Source organism: Symphalangus syndactylus, chromosome 19 (genome assembly GCF_028878055.3).
Source record: "Symphalangus syndactylus isolate Jambi chromosome 19, NHGRI_mSymSyn1-v2.1_pri, whole genome shotgun sequence".
Taxonomy (NCBI): Eukaryota; Metazoa; Chordata; class Mammalia; order Primates; family Hylobatidae; genus Symphalangus; species Symphalangus syndactylus.
Window position 1 is genome coordinate 69,221,507 of NC_072434.2, and position 22,503 is coordinate 69,244,009.

Here is a 22,503-nt window from a genome sequence, read left to right on the forward strand (position 1 = left end):
CAATGGTTTTGGCCGGGCATGGTGGCTCAGGCCTATAATCCCACTACTTTGGGAGGCCGAGGTGGGCGGATCACCTGAGGTCGGGAGTTCGACACCACCCTGACCAACATGGAGAAACCCCATTTTTACTAAAAATACAAAAATTAGCCATGCATGGTGGCGCATGCCTATAATCCCAGCTACTCAGGAAGGCTGAGGCAGAAGAATTGCTTGAACCCGGGAGGCGGAGGTTGTAGTGAGCCGAGATCGCGCCACTGCACTCCAGCCTGGGCAACAAGAGCAAAACTCCGTCTCAAAAAAAAAAAAAAAATCAATGGTTTCACGCAAACACATTTAAGTGGATACTTTCAACTTGTTTTTATTTTATACATGTCACTATGAAATTCGATTATCTTTTCTGAATAAAGGTTCTTGACTCTCAAGAGATATGTTACCCCCACTTAGGGCTGAGCCAAAGCAATTCTTTGTTTTTTTTTTTTTTTTTGGAGGGACTGTGTCTCACTATGTTGCCCAGGCTGGTCTCAAACTCCTGGCCTCAAGCCATCCTCCAAATTCAGCCTCCCAAAGTGCTGGGGATACAGGAGTGACCATTCCTGGCCTATCAAAACAATTCTTACCTATCTGCTAAGGAGAAAATAGCAAGGGTTGTGACACAGATGTTTCCCACACATTCTGCTAGTATTTCTCCAAATCCTAACCCAGAGAGTAGCCAGTTACTAGTCAGAGGAGGGAGACTCTTTAAGAAGAGGCCAGGTGTGGAGGCCCATGCCTGTAATCCCAGCACCTTGAGAGGAGTTTGAGACCAGCCTGGGCAACACAGTGAGACCCCACCTCTACAAACAATAATAAATTAGCCAGGCATGCTGATGCATGCCTGCAGTCCCAGTTACCAGCGAGGCTGAGGCAGGAGGATCATTTGAGCCTGAGAAGTCAAGGCTGTAGTGAGCTGTGATCATGTCACTGCACTCAGCCTGGGCAACAGTGTGAAAATCAGTTTAAAAAAAAAAAGAGAAGAGAGACTACTGTTCTCCCATTCTTGTGCTTATCTTGAAATTTCACTTCCTCAACCATACCTTCCTTGAACCCAACTCTAATTTGGGAATCCTAACATACCATACAGCATTTTGCACTTCTTGTTTTCCATTTATTATAGTCATTATTATGTACAGCATTTATTTATATGAATGACTGTTTAATGTCTCTCTCATATTAGAACTAGGATTGTGGTACTTAACACTATAATCCAAAGTCTGGGATGCAGTCGTCATGTAATGGAATTATTAAACAAAAATGAAGCAAACCAATCAAGTCCCCCTTTACAAATGATTTTCTTTCATAGAACATTATTGTATTAGCACTAGGTATAACATGCTGTTTTTCTTTTTTCTTTTTTTTTTTTTTTTGAGATAGAGTCTCGCTCTTGTTGCCCAAGCTGGAGTACAATGGCATGATCTTGGCTCACCGCAACCTCCGCCTCCTGGGTTCAAGCGATTCTCCTGCCTTAGCCCCTAAGTAGCTGGGATTGCAGGCATGTGCCACCATGCCCGGCTAATTTTGTATTTTTAGTAGAGTTGGGGTTTATCTATGTTGGTCAGGCTGGTCTCGAACTCCCGACCTCAGGTGATCCACATGCCTCGGCCTCCCAAAGTGCTGGGATTACAGGCATGAGCCACTGCGCCCGGCAAGCATGCTATTTTTCTAATTGAAGTTACTCGGATAGTTTACATTATTGCCCCCTACAGTTTCTGAAAAATCTGAGAGGGTTAAAATAAGATTGCTAACTTTTAATTTCTCAAAGTAAGTGTCTATTATTACCATTTTAGAAAGAATTATTTTAAAACTAAAAAGTATAAGAACATGACTCTAAATAAAAATTTTGAATAAATTTAGCTCTATGAAAAATAATATAACCCTAGTTTTCTTATTTTACTGCTCCTTAGAACCACTGGGAGGGCAGGTGCAGTGGCCCATGCCTGTAATCCCAGCACTTTGGAAGACTGAGACAGGAGGACTGCTTGAGGCCAGGAGTTTAAGACCAGCCGGGCAACATAGTGGGATTCCATCTCCACAAAAAAACAAAAACATTAGCTGGGCATGGTGGTATGTGTCTGTGGTTCCAGTTACTTGGGAGGCTGAGGTGGGAGGACCACTTGAGCCTGGGAAGTTGAGGCTGTAGTGAGTCATGATTGCACCATTGCACTCCAGCCTGGGTGACAGTGAAACTCTGTCTCAAAAAAATAAGTAAAATGAAATAACTATTGGGTTAAAGGGAAAGTGAAGTAACTAAAATGTAAGCTATGTGTTAATAAAAAGGTTTGTTTAAACTGTATTATTATGGCCGGGTGCGGTGGCTCACACCTGTAATCCTAGCACTTTGGGAGGCTGAGGTGGGCGGATTGCCTGAGCTCAGGAGCTCGAGACCAGCCTGGGCAACAGGATGAAACCCTGTCTCTACTATAACACAAAAAATTAGCCTGGCATGGTGGCGTGGTGGCGTGTGCCTGTAGTCCCAGCTACTGGGGAGGCTGAGGCAGGAGAATTGCTTCCACCCAGGAGGCGGAGGTTGCAGTGAGCCAATATCACGCCACTGCATTCCAGCCTGGGTGACAGAGTGAGACTCTGTCTCCAAAAAAAAAAAAAACTGTATTATTTTACTTTTTATCTAACTCTTGCCATATAAACCATTACATACATTTAAAAAAAAAAATCCCTCAAGTTGCTCGTGAGAAACAAGAAATAAACTAAATGAATAAATATCACAAATAATACCAGCATGATAACAAAGGGATCAGTTCCAATGACTATGTTCTCTTCCTGAAGAATGCCATGTCTGGTTTAAGTTGACCAAAGAGAAAAAACAAAAACAAATAATAACAACAAAAACAGCAAAAGCAAACAAATGTCAGCAAGCCTCACCCCAGCAATTGCATGTGCAAGTAATGTCTTCCCACAGCCTGGTGGTCCATGAAGGAGAACTCCACGAGGGGGCACGACGCCCAGGTGGTGGTACACCTCCGGGTGACGCATGTGTATGAGCATCTTGCAGACCTCCTAGCAGAGGATAAGCACAAAGATGTCTTTCAAGACAGAAGAATCAAAGTAGAATGAAATGTCCTATTTTTCAGAGCAGCGAAATGGAGTAGATAGGTAGAATATACACCTTAGACTTAGATCAGACTTTGAATCCTGGCTCTGGTACCTACTGCGTGATTTCAGCAATAACCTCTCTGAGGAGCTATTTCCTAAGCTGTAACATTATGTACCTTGAGGATGTAATGCAAAGTTAACTAGCATGGCAGATGAAAAAGAGTAAGCATTAAAAATAAAGTTACCATTACGGCCGGGCGTGGTGGCTCACGCCTGTAATCCCAGCACTTTCGGAGGCTGAGGTGGGCAGATCACGAAGTCAGGAGATCAAGACCATCCTGGCCAACATGGTGAAGCCCTGTCTCTCCTAAAAATCCAAAAATTAGCTGGGCATGGTAGCACGTGCCTGTAATCCCAGCTACTCGGGTGGCTGAGGCAGAAGAATCGCTTGAACCTGGGAGGCAGAGGTTGCAGTGAGCCGAGATCACGCCACTGCACTCCAGCCTGGCGACAGAGCTACACTCCTTCTCAAAATAAATAAATAAATAAAATAAAATAAAAAATAAATAAAAATAAAGTTACCATTACTATTAGTACTGTTAAGACAATATTACTTATAAAGCATGGATCTTATATATACTATAATTAAAATAATAGAAAAGTTCAAAATAGTATGCGTCTTTTCTTCTGCAATGCCCAAAAGGGTACAAGTCAGGTGTGCCCTTCTCAACCTTTCCAGTTTCCTTTTCTACACCCAGATCATATTAGAAACAAAGAGGCAGGCTTTTTTTTTTCATAACTGATTAGTAATATATCCATTTGAGGTAAAATTCAGAATTTGCACTAACTTTTAATGTCATATCATTGCCTCCCACATCTTCAAACTTCACGCTGGAGATCTGGAATTCTAATCCCCTGGCTTTAGCTGGTAAACAAAAATGAGGAGATGAAAAGATTAATGATTCAGTAGTAACTCATAACTATAATGAATAGTCTTTAAGTAAACAAAGGTCCATTAAATATAGAAATATTTTCTGGTAAACATCTCTGCACATAGAAGGTCCCTCAAGCAAAATAGCTTGGAACAGAATGATGCTTCTCTCACTGCAAACATGACCACTGCCACCAAGAAGACTCACACCTTACCTTTCTTTTGCAGGACAGCTTCAATTTCTCCATCTACTTCCTGAAGATCTTTCTTCCTTTTGCTTCCTTTATTCTTTAGCTTGCCTTTCCATTTTATATCACTCTCCAAAAGAGAAGAATCTTTTGAACCCTCAAAAGAAAATAAATTTAAATATGCCAGGCTTAAAATTCTATGCCAATAATTATTTTACTTTTTAAAGAGGGGTATTGTAAAGAAAATTCATTCCTGCCCTAGCACTTTCACCTCTGTTAACTATTCCCAGCCTCTTTGCTCAAAGATGCTGTCTATTGGGAATGTCCTTCTCCTCACGCCCTTAAAGCTCAGTTTAAATCTTAACATTCGGTGCTGGCCTCGGCAGCACATATACTAAAATTGGAATGATACAAAGATTAGCATGGCACCTGTGCAAGGATAACATGGAAATTTGTGAAGCATCCCATATGGGGAAAAAAGAAAAAAGAAATATTAACATTTGAATGCCGCTTCTTTTCCAGATTCTTTCAGTTAGAGTTTTTGTTTTTGTTTTTGTTTTGAGACAGAGTTTCGCTCTTGTCACCCAGGCTGGAGTGCAACAGCGCGAACTCAGCTCACTGCAACCTCCACCTCCTAGGTTCAAACAATTCTCCTGCCTCAGCCTCCCGAGTAGCCCACCACCATGTCCAGCTAATTTTTATATTATCAGTAGAGACGGGGTTTCGCCATGTTGGCCAGGCTGGTAACGATCTCCTGACCTCAGGTGATCTGCCCACCTCAGCCTCCCAAAGTGCTGGGATTACAGGCGTGAGCCGCCCTGCATGGCCCTCTTTCAGTTAGATTTAATCTTGTCCTTACATTCCAAGGACACTGCATTTGCAACTATTATCAGTTGGAATAATCTGCCTTGTATGAGTGATTCACTTATCTCTGTCTCTCTCACTGAATTGTGAGCTCCTTGATTAAGGACACTGATACTTGCCTTTTATTTCTCACTGAGTCTTCTACATAGTTGTCTTCATCTGACAGCTGATGATTCACTAAATTAAATATGACTATAGAACTGCTTTGACAGTCAACAAAGTATAATTCAGCCAAGCACACTGGGACACACCTGTAGCCCCAGCTACTTGAGAGGCAGAAGGACCACTTGAGCTCAGGGTTTCGAGGCTATAGTGTTCTGTGATCATGCCTGCGAAAAGTGACTGCACTCCAGCCTGGGTGATGTAGCAATATTCCAACTCTTAAAAATAATTTTTTTTTTTTTTTTGAGACGGAGTCTCGCTCTGTCACCCAGGATGGAGTGCAGTGGCACGATCTCAGCGCACTGCAAGCTCTGCCTGCTGGGTTCACGTCATTCTCCTGCCTTAGCCTCCTAAGTAGCTGAGACTACAGGCGCCCGCCACAACGCCTGGCTAACTTTTTGTATTTTTAGTAGACACGGGGTTTCACCATGTTAGCCAGGATGGTCTCAATCTCCTGACCTCATGATCTGCCCGCCTCGGTCTCCCAAAGTGCTGGGAATACAGGTGTGAGCCACTGCGCCCGGCCAAAAAAATTTTTTTTTAAGTATGATTCAGGCTGAGGTGGGTGGAAGACTTGAGCTCAGGAGTTCAAGACCAGCCTGAGCAACATGACCAAACGCCATCTCTACAAAAAATACAAAACTTAGCCAGGTGTGGTGGTGGGCACCTGTAGTCCCAGCTACTTGGAAGGCTGAGGTGGGAGGATGGCTTATGCCCAGGAGGTGGAGGTTATAGTGAGCCGTGATCATGCCACTCCACCATGTCAGCCTGGGTGACAAGGCAGACCCTGTCTCAAACCAAAATGTATTTCAGCATTAAGACTCGAGTTCTTGCCAACCATAACAATGTTCTCTATAGATGGATGATATGGATAATTAAAGCAAAGAGATTTGGAAGGGCCTATTAATAAATCAAAAGGGGAAGGTTCTGCCAAATCAAAGGGCTTCGTTCTTAGAAACCAGTTGGAGCATCATTGTCCATGAGGAATATGTGAGCCACATATGAAATTCATTTAATAATCTATTTTACTTAACCCAGTATATCCAAAATATTATCATTTCAACAGAGTCAATATAAAAAATTATTAATGAGATGTTTTACATCCTATTTTTTTAGTGAGTCTTCAAAGTCTAATGTACACTTTAAGTTAATAGCACATCTCAATTTGGATGCTAAATTTTCATGGGAAACACTGGATTTGTACTTAGAGTTTGTAAAATTTACAGCTGAGGAAACAGATTCACATACCTAACAGGGTGGTAGGAGATAAAACTGAAGAGAAAGTCAGGCAGCCAAATCATAAAGGACTTTAGCGGCTGTCACAGGCCTTTGGATTTGAAACTGAATGAAGCCAGTAGACGGTTTTAAATAGAAGAATGATAATATGTAGTGGCTCACGCCTACAATCCCAGAACTTTGGGAGTCCGAGGCGGGTGGATCGCTTGACCCCAAGAGTTCAAGACCAGCCTGGGCAACATGGCAAAACTCCATCTCTAGAAAAGATATAAAAGCTAGGTATGGTGGTGCATGCCTGTAGTCTTAGTTACATGGGAGGCTGAGGTGGGGGATGGCTTGAGCCTGGAAGCCAGAGGTTGCAGTGAGCCAAGATCGCACCACTGCACTCCAGCCTCAGTGACAGAGCCAGACCCAGTCTCAAAAAAAAAAAGCTATCTCTGCGTAAAGAATAGACTAGGGGAACAAGAAAGGACACAGACTCCAGCTGGAAGGCTGTTTCAATAATTAAGTCAAGAACAAGAAAAGGCTTAGACTAGGATAGAAAGAATGGCAAGTAGTGCAATGTGATCAAATTCTCCATATATTTCAAAGTTCCTATGTCTTCCACAAAACACAAGTATCTGCTTGATATTATATTCAACTAAAAGGTTGAAATGTACTTCGATGATATGGGGCTAAAATTTCATTACAAAAATACCTGTATCTCAGTTATTGGCTTCTTAGGATTACTTTTCTCATCTGACAGGTCCAAGAAAAAACTGTCTTTCTTTCCACCTGGGGTTTTGTCAATAAACCATCCTCCCTCAGAATCTTTGGCAGGAGTCTTCAAGAGAATGGAGCCTGTTTTGGAACTTATCCGTGGTGTTGAAGAGATGGTTTCTCTTTGCTCCATCTCAGGAGTATTTGAAACAGAATCAGGATTTCCTTTCCGATATAAAGACAGCAGGGAACTGTTCATGTGATTTGCTGACTGGCAGAAAGATAAAACAAAATTGTAGCATAAATTACTCAACAGGTACTCATAAAAGTTGTATTGCCTATAAGTTTTCTATATTTTGTTTTTTAACAATTTCTCTCAGAACATTTATAATCAGAATATATAGGTGTTAGGCTGGGCACAGTGGCTCATGCCTGTAATCCCAGCACTTTGGGAGGCCGAGGTGGGCAGATCACTTGAGGTCAGTAGTTCAAGACCAGCCTAGCCAACATGGTGTAACACCGTCTCTACTAAAACTACGAAAATTAGCTGGGCGCAGTGGTAGGCACCTGTAATCCCAGCTAGTTGGGAGGCTGAGGCAGGAGAATCACTTGAACCCAACAGGCAGAAGTTGCAGTCAGCCGAGATCACATCACTGCACTCCAGCCTGGGTGATAGAGTGAGACTCCGTCTCAAAAAAAAAAAAAAAAAAAAGAAAAGAAAAGAATATATGGGTGTTCACAATAAGATGACTCACAAACAAGCATTTACTATTCAAAGAGACTTCACTCGGCCAGGCACAGTGGCTCACGCCTGTAATCCCAGCACTTTGGGAGGCCTAGGCGGGCGGATCACGAGGTCAGGAGATCAAGACCATCCTGGCTAACACGGTGAAACCCCGTCTCTACTAAAAATACAAAAAATTAGCCGGGCATGGTGGCGGGCGCCTGTAGTCCCAGCTACTCGGGAGGCTGAGGCAGGAGAATGGCGTGAACCCGGGAGGCGGAGCTTACAGTGAGCCGAGATGGCGCCACTGCACTCCAGCCTGGGCGACAGAGCAGGACTCCGTCTCAAAAAAAAAAAAAAAAAAAAAAAAAAAAGACTTCACTCCATTCCAATGGAAAACCAATTCATAATTGGTGGTTTAATAAAATAATGTAAGTATGGTTGCTTCTAAAAAAAATACACTAAAGAAGTATGAAAACGAGCTGCTTGCCAGTGAGAGTCACTGCTATTCCATCAAATCAAAACTGGGGCTGGGCATGGTGGCTCAGCTCCTGTAATCTCAATGCTTTGGGAGGCCAAACTGGGAGAACTGCTTGAGGCCTAGAGTTCAAGACCATCCTGGGCAACACAGCGAGACCCTGTCTCTACAAAAAATTTAAAATTTACCCAGGCATGGTGGCACATGCCTGTTATCCTAGCTACTTGGGAGGCTAAGGTAGGAGGACAACTTGAGCCCAAGAGTTTGAGGTTGCAGTGAGCTAGGACCATGCCACTGTACTCCAGCCTGGGTGACAGAGTGAGACCCTATCCCCGCGAAAACTGGATCAAATATTTTGATAATAAATTCAAAACTTATATACCAAGGGAAAAAATAAAAAGTAAATTATAAATAATTTGACAAACAGTTGGCCCTCTATATCCAAGGGTTCTGCATCCAGGGATTCAATGAACCTCAATCGAAAATATTTGGGAAATAAAAAGCAATTAAAAAACACAATACACCAATAAAAATAATACAAATTTTAAGAAATACAGTGTAGGCTGGGCATGGTGGCTCATGTCTGTAATCCCAGCACTTTGGGAGGCCAAGGTGGGTGGATCACTCAAGGCCAGGAGTTCAAGACCAGCCTGGCCAACATGGTGAAACCACATCTCTACTAAAAATGCCAAAAATTAGCCAGGTGTGGTGGCGCACGCCTGTAATCTCAGCTACTCAGGAGGCTGAGGCACGAGAATCGCTTGACCTTGGGAGGCAGAGGTTGCAGTGAGCCAACATGACGCCACTGCACTCCAGCCTGGGTGACAGAGAGAGATCCTGCCTGTAATCCCAGCTACTCAGGGGGCTGAGGCAGGAGAATCGCTTGAGCTGGGGAGGTGGAGGTTGCAGTGAGCTGAGATTGCACCACTGCACTCCAGCCTGGGTGATCACACCACTGCACTTCAGCCTGGGCAACAGAGTGAGACTCCCTCTCAAAAAAAAAAAAAAAAAAAGAAAGAAATATAGTGTAAAAACTATTTACATCTTATTTACATTGTATTAAGTATTACAAGTAATCCAGAGATAATTTAAAGTATACAAGAGGATGTATATAAGGTTATATGCAAACATGATGCCATTTTACATAAGGAACTTGAGCATTTGCAGATATTCATGTGGGGCTCTGGGGCCAATCCCCCATGGATAGTGAGGGCCGACTATATTATCTCCATATTCTCCTTTAATCAAGCCTTTTCATTACTAATGCCATCTCCTTGACAAAAAGTATATCCCTTTTTCCATTTTTACTATTAATTACCCTATTCTTGTCTGCCCTTATTTCTAGCTATTCTCTTCCCTTCTTTTTCCTTGTATAACTGACTTATAAACATAAATACTGGAAGGATGGTTAATCCATCACCAACACTGAACACAGAAAGTGTTCAATTATTTATTGAAGATGTCCAAAGTCTCTTATTCTATTCCCCGTCCTTCCTCTCTCCCTCCCTTCAGCCTTAACCCTTTTTTTCCTTTCCCTCTTTCCTTCTCTTCTCTCTCTCTCTCTCTTTTGCAATAAGGTCTGTCACCCAGGCTGAAGTGGAATGACACAATCATAGCTCACCGCAGCCTCAAACTCCTGGGCTCAAGCGATCCTCCAGCCTCAGCCTCCTGAGTAGCTAGGACTATGGGTGTATGCCACCAGATCCAGCTAATTTTTGTTTTTTGTAGAGACAGAGTCTTGCTATGTTGCCCAGGCTGGTCTTGAACTCCTGGCTTCAAGTGATCTTCCTGCCTCAGCCTCCCAAAGTGCTGGGATTACAGACGTGAGCCATAGCCCCTGGCCTTTTATTCTATTCCTTACTGATTTTTATTTATTTATTTTTTTGGAGACAGGATCTGGTTTTGTTGCTCAGGCTGGAGTACAGTGGTGCAGCTCACTGCTACCTCTGCAACCTGGGCTCAAGTGATCCTCCCACCTCAGCTTCCTGAGTAGCTGGGACCACAGGTGCAAGCCATTACACCTGGCTAATTTTGGGGGGGGGTTTGGTAGAGATGGGGTTGTGCCATGTTTCATAGCCCGGTCTCGAACTCCTAGGCTCAAGTGATCCAACCTCCTTGGCCTTCCAAAGTGCTGGGATTACAGGTGTGAGCCACGACAGCTAGCTTTACTTTTTTTAAAAAAGATATGGTCTCACTCTGTCACCCAGGCTGGAGTGCAGTGGCACAATCATGGCTCACTGCAGCTCACTGCAGCCTTGACCTCCTGGGCTCAAGTGATTCTCCCACCTCAGCTCCCCAAGTAGCTGGGACCACAGGTATATGCCACCATGCCCGGCTAACTTTTGTATTTTTTGTAGAGATAATGTTTCACCATGTTGGCCAGGCTTATTTTTTTGTACTTTTTATAGAGACAAGGTTTTGCCATGTTGCCCATGCTGGTCTCAAACTCCTGGGCTCAAGTGATCTGCATGCCTCAGCCTCCCAAAGTGCTGGGATTACAGGTATAAGTCACCATGCCCAACTCTTACTGAGTTGTTCAAAGGAGGTACCATAACAACTAAAAAAGAAAAAATCAAAGTGGACCCACTACATGTTTGGCTTACCTGTGGATCTGGGTAGTCTTCCATACTTGAATCATCATCAGAATAGCTTTCAGTATACCTCAGTAAAAGGAGGGAAAAATGTTTTAAAGACTTTCTCTCCCATATCCTAAAAAAATGACTACCCAAAACAAGTAAATATATTCAGGCAAAAGATAATGGTGGTTAAGAGTCCAAACTCTGGAATCAAAGAAACTACGATTCAAAATCCAACTTAACCAGTTATTACTTAACCTCTCTAAGCATCAGCTTCCTTATCTATAAAACAGAGATTTAATAAGTAATGTCTACCTCCCAGGGTTCTTAAAGGATTAAATAAACACTTGCAAAGTCCTTATGCATTTACAATATATAATAAATGCAAAATAAATTACAGTTATATTTATCCTAGCAATAAATAAGAGTGAGATACAAATTCTCTCAGGCCCAAGGGTCCCATTTAGGGATATCAGATTCAGCTGGAGGAAATATTTCAGCAACCTATAATCAAGTACTCTGAGTAACAAATTCACAAAGTCAACATGACCAAACCATGTAACCAAATACAACTTCTCCAAGACTGTTCATGAGGGATGAAGGAGCAAATAAATTTCCTGTATCAAAAAAGAGGTATAAATCCTAATAAACTACAAGCTGAGAATGTAGTCTTAATTCACTATAACTGAAAGTTGTTATCTAACAGCTTCAAGTAACTTCAGGACTCTGCTAGTATTTAATACTTCTTTGGAAATTGTTTAAATAGGCCCGGTGCAGTGGCTCACACCTGTAATCCCAGCACTTTGGGAGGCCGAGGTGGGTGGATTACCTGAGGTCAGGAGTTCGAGACTAGCCTGGCCAACATGGTGAAAGCCCGTCTCTACTAAAAATACAAAAATTAGCCAGGCGTGGTGAAAACACGCCTATAATCCCAGCTACTCGGGAGGCTGAGGCAGGAGAATTGCTTGAGCCCGGGAGATGGAGGTTGCAGTGAGCCAAGATCGTGCCACTACACTCCAGCCTGGCCCACAGTACGAGACTGTCTAAAAAAAAAAAAAAAATTATTTAAATAAGAAAAGGACTTTTTTTTTTTTTTTTTAAGTAGAAAGCTTTATATGAATGCAATGAAATGCTGTTATAATTAAGATATTAAGATACAAATTCTAGCCTGGGCAACTAAGGGAGACTCTGTCTCTATAAAAAAATTAAAAAATTAGCTGGGCATGCTGGTGCACACCTGTAATCACAGCTACTTGTGAGGCTGAGGTGGGAGGATCGCTTGGGCCTGGGACGTCAAGACTGTGGTAAGCCATGATTGTGCCAGTGCACTGAAGCCTGGGTGACAGAGCGAGACGCTGTCTCAAAAAAAAAAAAAAAAAAAAAAAAAAACAACAACAAGCAAATTCTGTATTCATTAAAATTAATCAGCATTACTTGGGAGTAATTCTAATCAATGTAAATAAGGTATATCATTCAACTATTTGAAAAAAAAAGTTGGCCGGGCGCGGTGGCTCACACTTGTAATCCCAGCACTTTGGGAGGCCGAGGCAGGCGGATCACGAGGTCAGGAGATCGAGACCACGGTGAAACCCCGTCTCTACCAAAAATACAAAAAATTAGCCGGGCGTGGTGGTGGGCACCTGTGGTCCCAGCTACTCGGAGAGGCTGAGGCAGGAGAATGGCGTGAACCTGGGAGGCGGAGCTTGCAGTGAGCCGAGATCGCGCCACTGCACTCCAGCCTGGGTGACAGAGCAAGACTCCGTCTCAAAAAAAAAAAAAAAAAAGAAAAAAAAAGTTTTGCCTTACAACTCATGCCCTACAAAAAGAAAAAAAAAATTCCAAGTGGATTAAAGAGTTAAACATAAAGAAGAAAAAAGTGTAAGTAATTATTTTACACACTCTTGTGAGAGAGGTCTTTCTACGCATACCAGCATAAACCAAAAGGAAAAAGACTGATAGATTTGACTACATAAAAATGCAAAACTTCTCTAATCAAAAGACGGTGCAAACAAAAATTAAAAGAGAAGCACAACATGGGGAAAGCAGTTAAAATGCATATAAAAAGAGGTATTATTTTATGCAAAACACTCCGACAACTAATAAGGAAAATGCAAATACCTCTCAAACGGAATAGAAAAAAACCCATAAGCAAGCAATTCGCAAAACAAATACGAAATAACAAAAAAACTAACCTCAATAATTATAAAATCACAAATAAAAATATGATCAAGGCCGGGTGTGGTGGCTCAAGCCTGTAATCCCAGCACTTTGGGAGGCCGAGGTGGGCGGATCGCCTGAGATCAGGAGTTCAAGACCAGCCTGGCCAACATGGTGAAACACTGTCTCTACTAAACATACAAAAATTGGCCAGCAGTGGTGGTGGGTGCCTGTAATCCCAACTACTCGGGAGGGTGAGGCAGGAGAATTGCTTGAACCTGGGAGGCAGAGGATGCAGTGAGCCAAGATCGCACCATTGGACTCCAGCCTGGGTGACAGAGCGAGATTCAGTCTCAAAAAAAGAAAAAAAAAAAAGATAAATATGCCTATAAAAACAGCAAAGATTATAGTATAACTAAGATTGCAGGGATGCAGAGAAATGTGCCCTTTATACAAAGTTGTTGGGAGTATAAACTGAGGCAACCTTTTTAGGAAGGGTAAGTCCAAATGCACTAGACATCTCAAATATATAAATCTTTGACCCCAGAAATTCCACCTCAAAAATTCAACATAAAAAAAGTGATGTGTGCCGGACGTGGTGGCTCACGCTTGTAATCACAGCACTTTGGGAGGCCGAGGCAGGCGGATCACGAGGTCAGGAGATCGAGACCACGGTGAAACCCCATCTCTACTAAAAAATACAAAAAATTAGCCAGGCGTGGTGGTGGGCACCTGTAGTCCCAGCTACTCGGAGAGGCTGAGACAGGAGAATGGCGTGAACCCGGGAGGCAGAGCTTGCAGTGAGCCGAGATTGCGCCACTGCACTCCAGCCTGGGCGACAGAGCGAGACTCCGTCTCAAAAAAAAAAAAATAAATAAATAAATAAATAAATAAAATAAAAAAAGTGACATGTACAAAGATATATGCAGTAAAGAGTTATTTATTATGCAATAGTGTAAGACAAATAAATATCCATGAATACAGAACTGGTTAAGAAAATTATGATAAATCTAAATGAAAAAGGCTGAGCTACAAACAGTAAAATGGGGCTATCACCCCAAATCCTATAGACATTAAAAGGATAACAAGAGAATATTGCAGAAGCATTATGCCAACAAATTCCACACCTGAGAAAAAATAAACAAATAATTGAAAAATACAATTTATCACAATTGACATAAGGAGAGATGTAAGGAAGAGCCGTATATCTAGCAAAATTAAAATTTATCAAAATCCTTCAGAAAAAGAAGACTCTGGGGGAAGTTGACTCTAGGCCTAGATAAACTGTGGACGAACACTAACAAATATTCAAAAAAGAATTTCCATAGTGTGTTTTCATAAAATAGAGAACAAAAGAACACTTTCCCACTAATATCATGAGGCCAGTGTAACCCTAATACCAAAACATGACAGACGTTCCAAAAATGAACAAAAGAAAATTCAGATCAATATGACATACAGATGCAAACATCTGTAGAAAAAGATTAGTAAATCGAGTCCAGTTAATACTCTTTTTTTCAAAAATTAGCTGGGCATGGTGGCATGTGCCTGTAATCCTAGCTACTCAGGAGGCTGAGGCAGGAGAATGGCTTAAACCTGGGAGGCAGTGGTTGCATTGAGCTGAGATCACGCTATTGCACTCCAGCCTGGGCGACAACAGTGAGACTCCATCTCAAAAAAAACAACATCAAACTACTCTTTACAAATACTCTTTTTGTTTTTCTTTTTTTTTTTTTTTAGAGACAAGGTCTCACTCTCTCACCCAGGCTGGAGTGTAGTGGCATAATTATAGCTCATTGTAACCTTCGACTCTGGGGCTCAAACAATCCTCCTACCTCAGCTTCCAAAGAAGCTGGGATAGAACCATGCACCACTATGCCTGGCTAATTTTTAAATTTTCTGTAGAGACAGAGTCTCGCTATGTTGCCCAGGCTGCCAACAATACATTAAAAAGATAACATATCAGGACCAAGTAGAGTTTATCCCCCGAATGCAAGATTGGCTTAATACTGGGAACCAATGTAATTCACCAAATTAACAGACTAAAGGGGAAAGGCCATAATGAGAAGTTTCAACAGATGCAGAAAAGCATTTGACAAATGCAATACCTATTCATGACAAAAATTCTCAGCAATCTAGGAATATTAGGAAACTTCCTCAATCTGACAAAGGACATCTACAAAAAAACCTAAAGCTAATGTCATATTTACAGTGAAACACTACTGAAAATTAAACACTGACCATACCAAATATTAGCAATTTGTGGAAAGAGTAGAATTCTCATAAACTGCTAATGTAAAAGTAAAATGGTACAAACACATTGGAAAATAGTTTGGCAATTTCTTAAATATGCATCTATCACAGAACCCAGCTATTTCAATCTTAGATATTTAACAAGGAAAATGAAAATACTGTTCACACAAAGACCTGGCTTTAGGCAACCATTGATTTGCTTTCTGTCACTACATGTTACATTGCATTTTGTAGAATTTTATGAACATAAATGTTCATAGCAGCTTAATTTGTAATAGCCAGAAACTGGAAACAAACCAACTGCCCAACAAGAGATAAACAGATAGGTCAGGCAAGGTGGTTCACACCTGTAATCCCAGCACTCTGGGAGTCCGAGGCAAGAGGATTGCTTGAGTCCAGGGGTATAAGACCAGCCTGACAACATAGGGAGACCCCCGTTTCTACAAAAATTTAGAAAATTAACTGAGCATGGTAGCATGCACCTGTATGGGAGAATCGCCTGAGCCCAGGAGGTAGAGGCTGCAGTGAGTTGTGATATGCCACTCCACTACATTCCAACCTGAGCAACAAAGTGAGACCCTGTCTCAAAAAAAAAACAAACAAAAAAACAGATAAATAGATAAAATAATTGCAGCATGTCCATACATACTCATCAATAAAAAGCAATGAACTATTGATACACACAACATTGATAAATCTCAAAATCATGCTAAGTGAAAGAATGAAAGAATCCAGACTTTAAAAGTATGATTCCACATAAAATTCTACAAAATGCAATGTAACATACAGTGACAGAAAGCAAATCAATGGTTGCCTAAAGCTGGGTGCTGTGGCTCACACCTATAATCCCAACACTTTGGGAGGATGAGGCGGGCAGACTGCTTGAGCCCAGGAGTTCGAGACCAACCTGGGCAACATGGCAAAATCCCGTTTCTACAAAAAATTAGCTAGGTGTGGTGGCATGTGCCTGAAGCTACTTGGGAGGCTGAATTAGAAGAATCAAGTAACCTGGGAAGTCAAGGCTGCGATGAGCTGTGATCGCACTCCAGCCTGGGTGACAGAGTAAAACCCTGTCTCAAAAAAAAAAGAAAAAAGTTTGCCTAGAAACAGGTGGAGGGAGAAATGAATTGCAAAGGGGAACAAGAAGACTTTTGATATTTATGGAAAGGTTCAGTATCTTGCTTATGGTGATAGTTCAATGAGTACACACATATGTCAAAACTTAACAAATTTTACACTTTAAAAATGTAGAGGTTGGCCGGGCGCAATGGCTCACGCCTGTAATCCCAGCACTTTGGGAGGCCGAGATGGGCGGATCACTAGAAGTCAGGAGTTCGAAACCAGCCTGGCCAACATGGTGAAACCCCGTCTCCATCAAAAATATAAAAAATTAGCCAGGTGTGGTGGCACATGACTGTAATCCCAGCTACTTGAGAGGGTGAGGCAAGAGAATCGCTTGAACCCGGAAGGCAGAGGTTACAGTGAGCCGAGATGGTGCCACTGCACTCCAGCCTGGGCAACACAGTGAGACTTAATCTCAAAAAAAAAAGTAGAGCTTACTGATGTAAATTATACCTCAATAAAGATATTTTTTAAACTCTCAATACTATTTCTTAAACAAAATTAATCAGCACCTTTTTATATATCTGATGTTGTATTAGGGCAGAAAAAGAAGGTAATGAGACAGTACTGTTGGTAATGCAAACAAGTAAGCAAATAATTTCAATGCCATATGATATGATAAGGATTATAACAAATATCTGTAACTAGAAGCTAAGGAAACATTTAAAAAGGGGTCTTAGGCCTAATAAGGGCAGTAACATTTCAACTGATTCTTGAGGGCTGAGTGGGAGTTTGTGAAAGGGAAATGACACTCTAACTCGACAAAACCACCCATACAAAGGCACAGCCAAAGAGAATTTGATCTCTTTGGGGAATAAAGAACATTCAACATGGCTGAAGAGGTTAGGTAAATATTACACAGGGCTTTGTTGGCAATGAAGAGCCATTGAAAGTTTTACAAGCAGGAATGTAACGTGATAAGGTTCATGGTTTAAAAAAACCCTGCATTTTGTATACTTACTCATTATCCTCTTCACCTTGTCTTGCTCTTTTTGCCAAATGTTCATCTTCTAATTCTGTTAAATTATTAAGTTCCTTTTCACTACTAATTATGCTAAATACTGAAACAAAAAGAAAACGCTATGAGCTAAAACAATTGTTTGTATAACTTTATTGATAATTTAGCTCTAACAATAAAAGACTCACCTTTTTCTACCTGAATCCTAAAAGCATTTCTTTTTCTTCGACCATAGTCTATACTGAAAAAAGAAAACAAGAAGTTTAGCATAGTAGTCTCCACCAATATTTTTCCATTAAGTTCAATCTAAATGGATCAAATAAATTTGCATGAATATTTCATTATGTTATGGTATAGACACTTGCCATAAACCTATTTTCAAATTTCTAAGTTTATATATTTACTATTGTGACCTTTCTCCATTTTTTCCCCTTTTTTAAACTAACCTTTTTTGCTTCATATTTTTATTTTAAAATTTCAAACTTAACTAAAAATATGAAAGAAATAATGTAATCAACACTCATATATTCTTTACCTATAGAATTCTCAAACTGCCACATTTACTTTACTTCTGTCTGCATATAGAGATTTCTTTTGGAGGGGTAGAGCAGAACCATTTGAAAATAAGTTCTAGGCCAGGCACAGTGGCTCATGCCTGTAATCCCAGCACTTTGGGAGGCCGAGGTGGGAGAATCACTTGAGCCTAGGAGTTTGAGACCATCCCTGCAACACAGGGAAAGCCTATCCCTACAAAATATTAAAAATTAGCCAGGCATGGTAGTAAGTGGCTGTAGTCCCAGCTACTTGGGAGGCTGAGGTGGGAGGACAGCTTGAGTCTGGGAGGTGAAGGCTGCAGTGAGCCGTGATTGTGCCAATGCACTCAGCTTGGCCAACAGAGTAAGATCTCATCTCAAAAAAAAATAATAAATTAAAAAACTAAGAAGAAGAAACTAAGTTATAGACCCTTGATCTCAAAAATTCTCAGCATCTATCTCTGTAAAAAAGAATATCTGCAGCCAGGTGCGGTGGCTCACTCCTGTAATTCCAGAACTTTGGGGGGCTGAGGTGGGAGGATCATGAGGTCAGGAGATCGAGACCAGCCTGGCTAACACGGTGAAACCTCGTCTCTTCCTGGCCTCAAGTGATCCTCCTGCCTCAACTTCCCAAGTAGCTAGGACCGACTACAGGTGCATGCCACGCTAATTTTTAATTTTTTTTTGTAGAGACAGAATCTTGCTATGTTGCCCAGGCTGGTCTCAAACTCCTAGCCTCAAGTGATCTTCCTGTGTCAGCCTCTCTAAGTGCTGAAATTACAGGTGTGAGCCACTGTGCCCTGGCCTTAGACCACTCATTAAATAAATTCTGATAAGGAGAAGGAAAAATACTACTGAATGGTAGCCAAAATGAGGTATACTATTGTTTTAAAAAGCTTTCTGTCTTAGTTTATCTTATTTTCTTCCTTCCTAATACAGATTTTGGTACTGGTAAGTATAGTGCTACTGTGACAAATACCTTAAAATGTAGAAATGGTTTTGGAACTAGGTAATAGAAGCCATAGAGTTTTGAGGTGCATGTTAGAAGAAACCTAGATGGCTCTGAAGTGACTGCTATTAGAAATATGGACACTGCAGGGCGTGGTGGCTCACGCCTGTAATCCTAGCATGTTGGGAGGCTGAGGCAGGCAGATCACCTGAGCTCAGGAGTTCAAGACCAGCCTGGGCAACACGGTGAAACCCTGTCGCTACTAAAATACAAAAAATTAGCCAGGCATGGTGGCGTGCACCCATAGCCCCAGCCACTCGGGAGGCTGAGGCAGGAGAATCGCTTGAACCCGGGAGGCAGAGGTTGCAGTGAGCTGAGATTGTACCACTGCACTCCAGCCTGGGTGACAGAGTGAGACTCCATATCCAAAAAAAAAAAAAGGACACTGAAGGCAATTCTGGTAAGAGCTCAGAAAGACAAGAGCTGTACAGGAAGGTTCTATAGTTATATACACACAGAGAGAGAATGCTATTAGAAATATGAATGTTAAAGATGCTTCTGGTGAGGTCTCAGACAGAAATGAGAAGCATGATATTGGAAATTGGAAGAAAGGCAGTCCATGTTATGAAGTGGCAGAGGACTTGTGTTTTACTGTTTTAAAAGTAGAACTTGTAAGTGATGAATCTAGATATTTCACTCACATTTCCAAGCAAAGTGTTGAAGTGTGGCCTGATTTCTCCTCGCTGCTTATAGTGAGATTTTACAGTATAGAGAGAGATAAAGAAGGAATTGTTCAACAAAAAGGAAACCAGAACCTGAAGATTGGAAAATTCTCAGTTTATCCATACTGTAAAAAATGAAAAATGAAAAAGCGTAATCTAAAGAGAACATCAAGGGTGTGGGGGGACAACAATTTGCTAAAGCGATTACCAGCATATGACTTATGGATTCAGCCATCTCAGCAGAAGCCAGGAATAGAGATGGGGTTAAAGCAACAGAAACACTGCCAGTTTGGACTGAAGGGACAGAGACAGGGACAAAATTAAGGAAGGCTATTGGACTTCCAGGATTCTATAGGACAGGGCCAATAAAACCATCCAGCTGTGAACACAAGTTATCCTTCAAGAAAAGGGAAGAATAACCCTTAAGGAGGCTCAAAAGAAGGCAGGGCTGCCACTGCCAACACAGGCCCAGAGGGCACAGGTCCGGCAGGTGGGGCTGTCTCCTCCTAGGTAACAGAGCAGGATCACCACCTTACTGAGCCCACAGGGCAGGGCATCAAGCCAAAGAGGATTATTCTAAAGCCTGAAAATCTAATGACATTTGCCCTGCTTGGTTTTAGACTTGCTTGGGACCCATGACCCTTTCTTTTTTCCAATTGCTCTCTTTTAGAATAGGAATGTCTAACCTACACCTATGCCTGTCCCACCATTGTACAATCGTGCATCACTAAACAATGGAGATACATTCTAAGAAGTGTATCATTAGGCATTTTCATTGTGTGAAAACAAAAATAAGTAAGAGTGTACTTACACAAACCTAGATGGGCTAGCCTATTACACACCTAGACTACATGGTATAGCCTACTGTGCCTACAAACCTATACAGCACATTATTGTACTAAATACTACCGGCAACTGTAACACAATGGTATTGTGTATTTAAACATATCTAAACACAGAAAAGGTACAGTACAAATATGATGTAATAATCTTATGGTATCACCATCATACATGAGGTCCATCATTGACTGAAACACTTTTATATAGCACATGCCTGTATTTTGGAAGCAGATAACTTGTCTGGTTTCACGTTAATAGATGAAGAGGAATTTTGCCTCAGGATAAATCATACCTTGAATCTTAGCCATTACCAATTAATTTAGATAACATTATTTTTATTTATTTTATTTTTAGAGACAGGGTCTTGCTCTGTTACCCAGCTGGAGTGCACTGGTGCAATCATAGCTCACTGCAACCTTGAACTCCTGGGCTCAAGCGATCCTCCCACCTCAGCCTCTCGAGCAGCAAGGACTACAGGTTCATGCCACCATGCCCAGCTAATTATTTCTATTTTCATTTTGTAGAGATGGGGTCTCACTATGTTCCCCAGGCTGGTCTTGAACTCTATGGCCTTAAGCCATTGGCCCCTCAAAATGCTGGGATTATAGATGTGAGCCCTTGCATCTGGCCTCATTTAGATGATATTTAGACGAGAGTTTGGACTTAAGAGTTGATGCTAAAATGAATTAAGACTTTTGGGGCTTGTGGAATGGAATGAATGTATCTGCACATGAGAAGGACATGAATTTTGGGAGCCACAGGACAGAGTCCAATAAGCTGAACTGTGTTTCCCTTAAATTCTTATGTTGATGTCCTAACCCCCAGTACCTCAGAATATGACTGCATTTGGAGACAGAGCCTTTAGAAATAAGTAAGGTATTCTTGGCCAGGTGCGGTGGCTCCCGCCTATAACCCCAGCACTTTGGGAGGCTGAGGTGGGCGGATCACCTGAGGTCAGGAGTTCAAGACCAGCCTGGCCAACATGGTAAAACCCCATCTCTATTAAAAATACAAAAATTAGTTGGGTGTGGTTAGCGCATGCCTGTAATCCCAGCTACTCAGGAGGCTGAGGCAGGAGAATCGCTTGAACCCAGGAGGTGGAGCTTGCAGTGAGCCAAGATCGCGCCACTGTACTCCAGCCTGGGCGACAGAGCAAGACTCCATCTCAGAAAAAAAAAGAAAAAAAAAAAGACTCAGGAAGCTGGCTGGGAATGATGGCTCATGCCTATCATCCTACCACTTAGGGAGGCGAAGGTGGAAGGATCACTTGAGGTCAGGTGTTCAATACCAACCTGGGCAAATACAGAAGGCCCTGTCTCCACAAAAAATAAAAATAAAAATTATATTAAAAAAAAAAAGAGAAGGCCGGGTGTGGTGGCTCACGCCTGTAATCCCAGCACTTTAGGAGGCCGAGGCGGGCAGATCACGAGGTCAGGAGATCGAGACCATCCTGGCTAACACGGTGAAACCCCTGCCTCCACTAAAAATACAAAAAATTAGCTGGGTGAGGTGGTGGGCGCCTGTAGTCCCAGCTACGCGGGAGGCTGAGGCAGGAGAATGGCGTGAACCCCAGGGGGCGGAGCCTGCAGTGAGCCGAGATCACGCCACTGCACTCCAGCCTGGGTGAAAGAGCGAGACTCCGTCTCCAAAAAAAAAAAAGAGGCTGGGCGCCGTGGCTCACACCTGTAATCCCAGCACTTTGGGAGGCCAAGGTGGGCAGATCACCTGAGGTCAGGAGTTCGAGACCAGCCTGGCCAACATGGTGAAACCCTGTCTCTACTAAAAATACAAAATTACCCAGGTGTGGTGGCACATGCCTGTAATCCCAGCTACTTGGGAGGCTGAGGCAGGTGAACTGCTTGAACCTGGGAAGTGGAGGTTGCGTTGAGCCGAGGTCATGCCATTGCACTCCAGCCTGGGCAACAAGAAGAGCAAAATTCCGTCTCAAAAAAAAAAAAAAGAAAGGAGTCAGGAAACTCAGGGAGATCATACATGCTGGTGATGGTTTTAATTTTCTTTCTTTC

General features: G+C 42.1%; 1 protein-coding gene and 1 non-coding gene across 6 annotated transcripts in view; one reads left to right on the forward strand and one right to left on the reverse strand.

Annotated features, from left to right (window-relative positions):
* NVL (nuclear VCP like) overlaps window positions 1-22,503 on the reverse strand; it is a 108,066-nt gene that overhangs the window by 79,940 nt on the left and 5,623 nt on the right. For 2 of the 5 annotated variants that reach the window (XM_055233805.2, XM_063613363.1), the window contains exons 3-9: window positions 17,624-17,676; window positions 17,439-17,538; window positions 10,973-11,030; window positions 7,166-7,438; window positions 4,234-4,363; window positions 3,936-4,012; window positions 2,917-3,051 (exon numbers count right to left, since the gene is read on the reverse strand). In XM_055233805.2, the coding sequence (XP_055089780.1) occupies window positions 2,917-3,051; window positions 3,936-4,012; window positions 4,234-4,363; window positions 7,166-7,438; window positions 10,973-11,030; window positions 17,439-17,538; window positions 17,624-17,676 (826 nt within the window). Of the gene's footprint in view, window positions 1-890; window positions 972-2,916; window positions 3,052-3,935; window positions 4,013-4,233; window positions 4,364-7,165; window positions 7,439-10,972; window positions 11,031-17,438; window positions 17,539-17,623; window positions 17,677-22,503 lie in introns of all 5 variants that reach the window. The other 3 variants (XM_055233806.2, XM_063613364.1, XM_055233804.2) reach the window with 2 other exon arrangements.
* Window positions 4,577-4,680, forward strand: LOC129459042 (U6 spliceosomal RNA). The gene has a single exon (XR_008649858.1). It is a non-coding gene; the product is annotated as a U6 spliceosomal RNA (small nuclear RNA).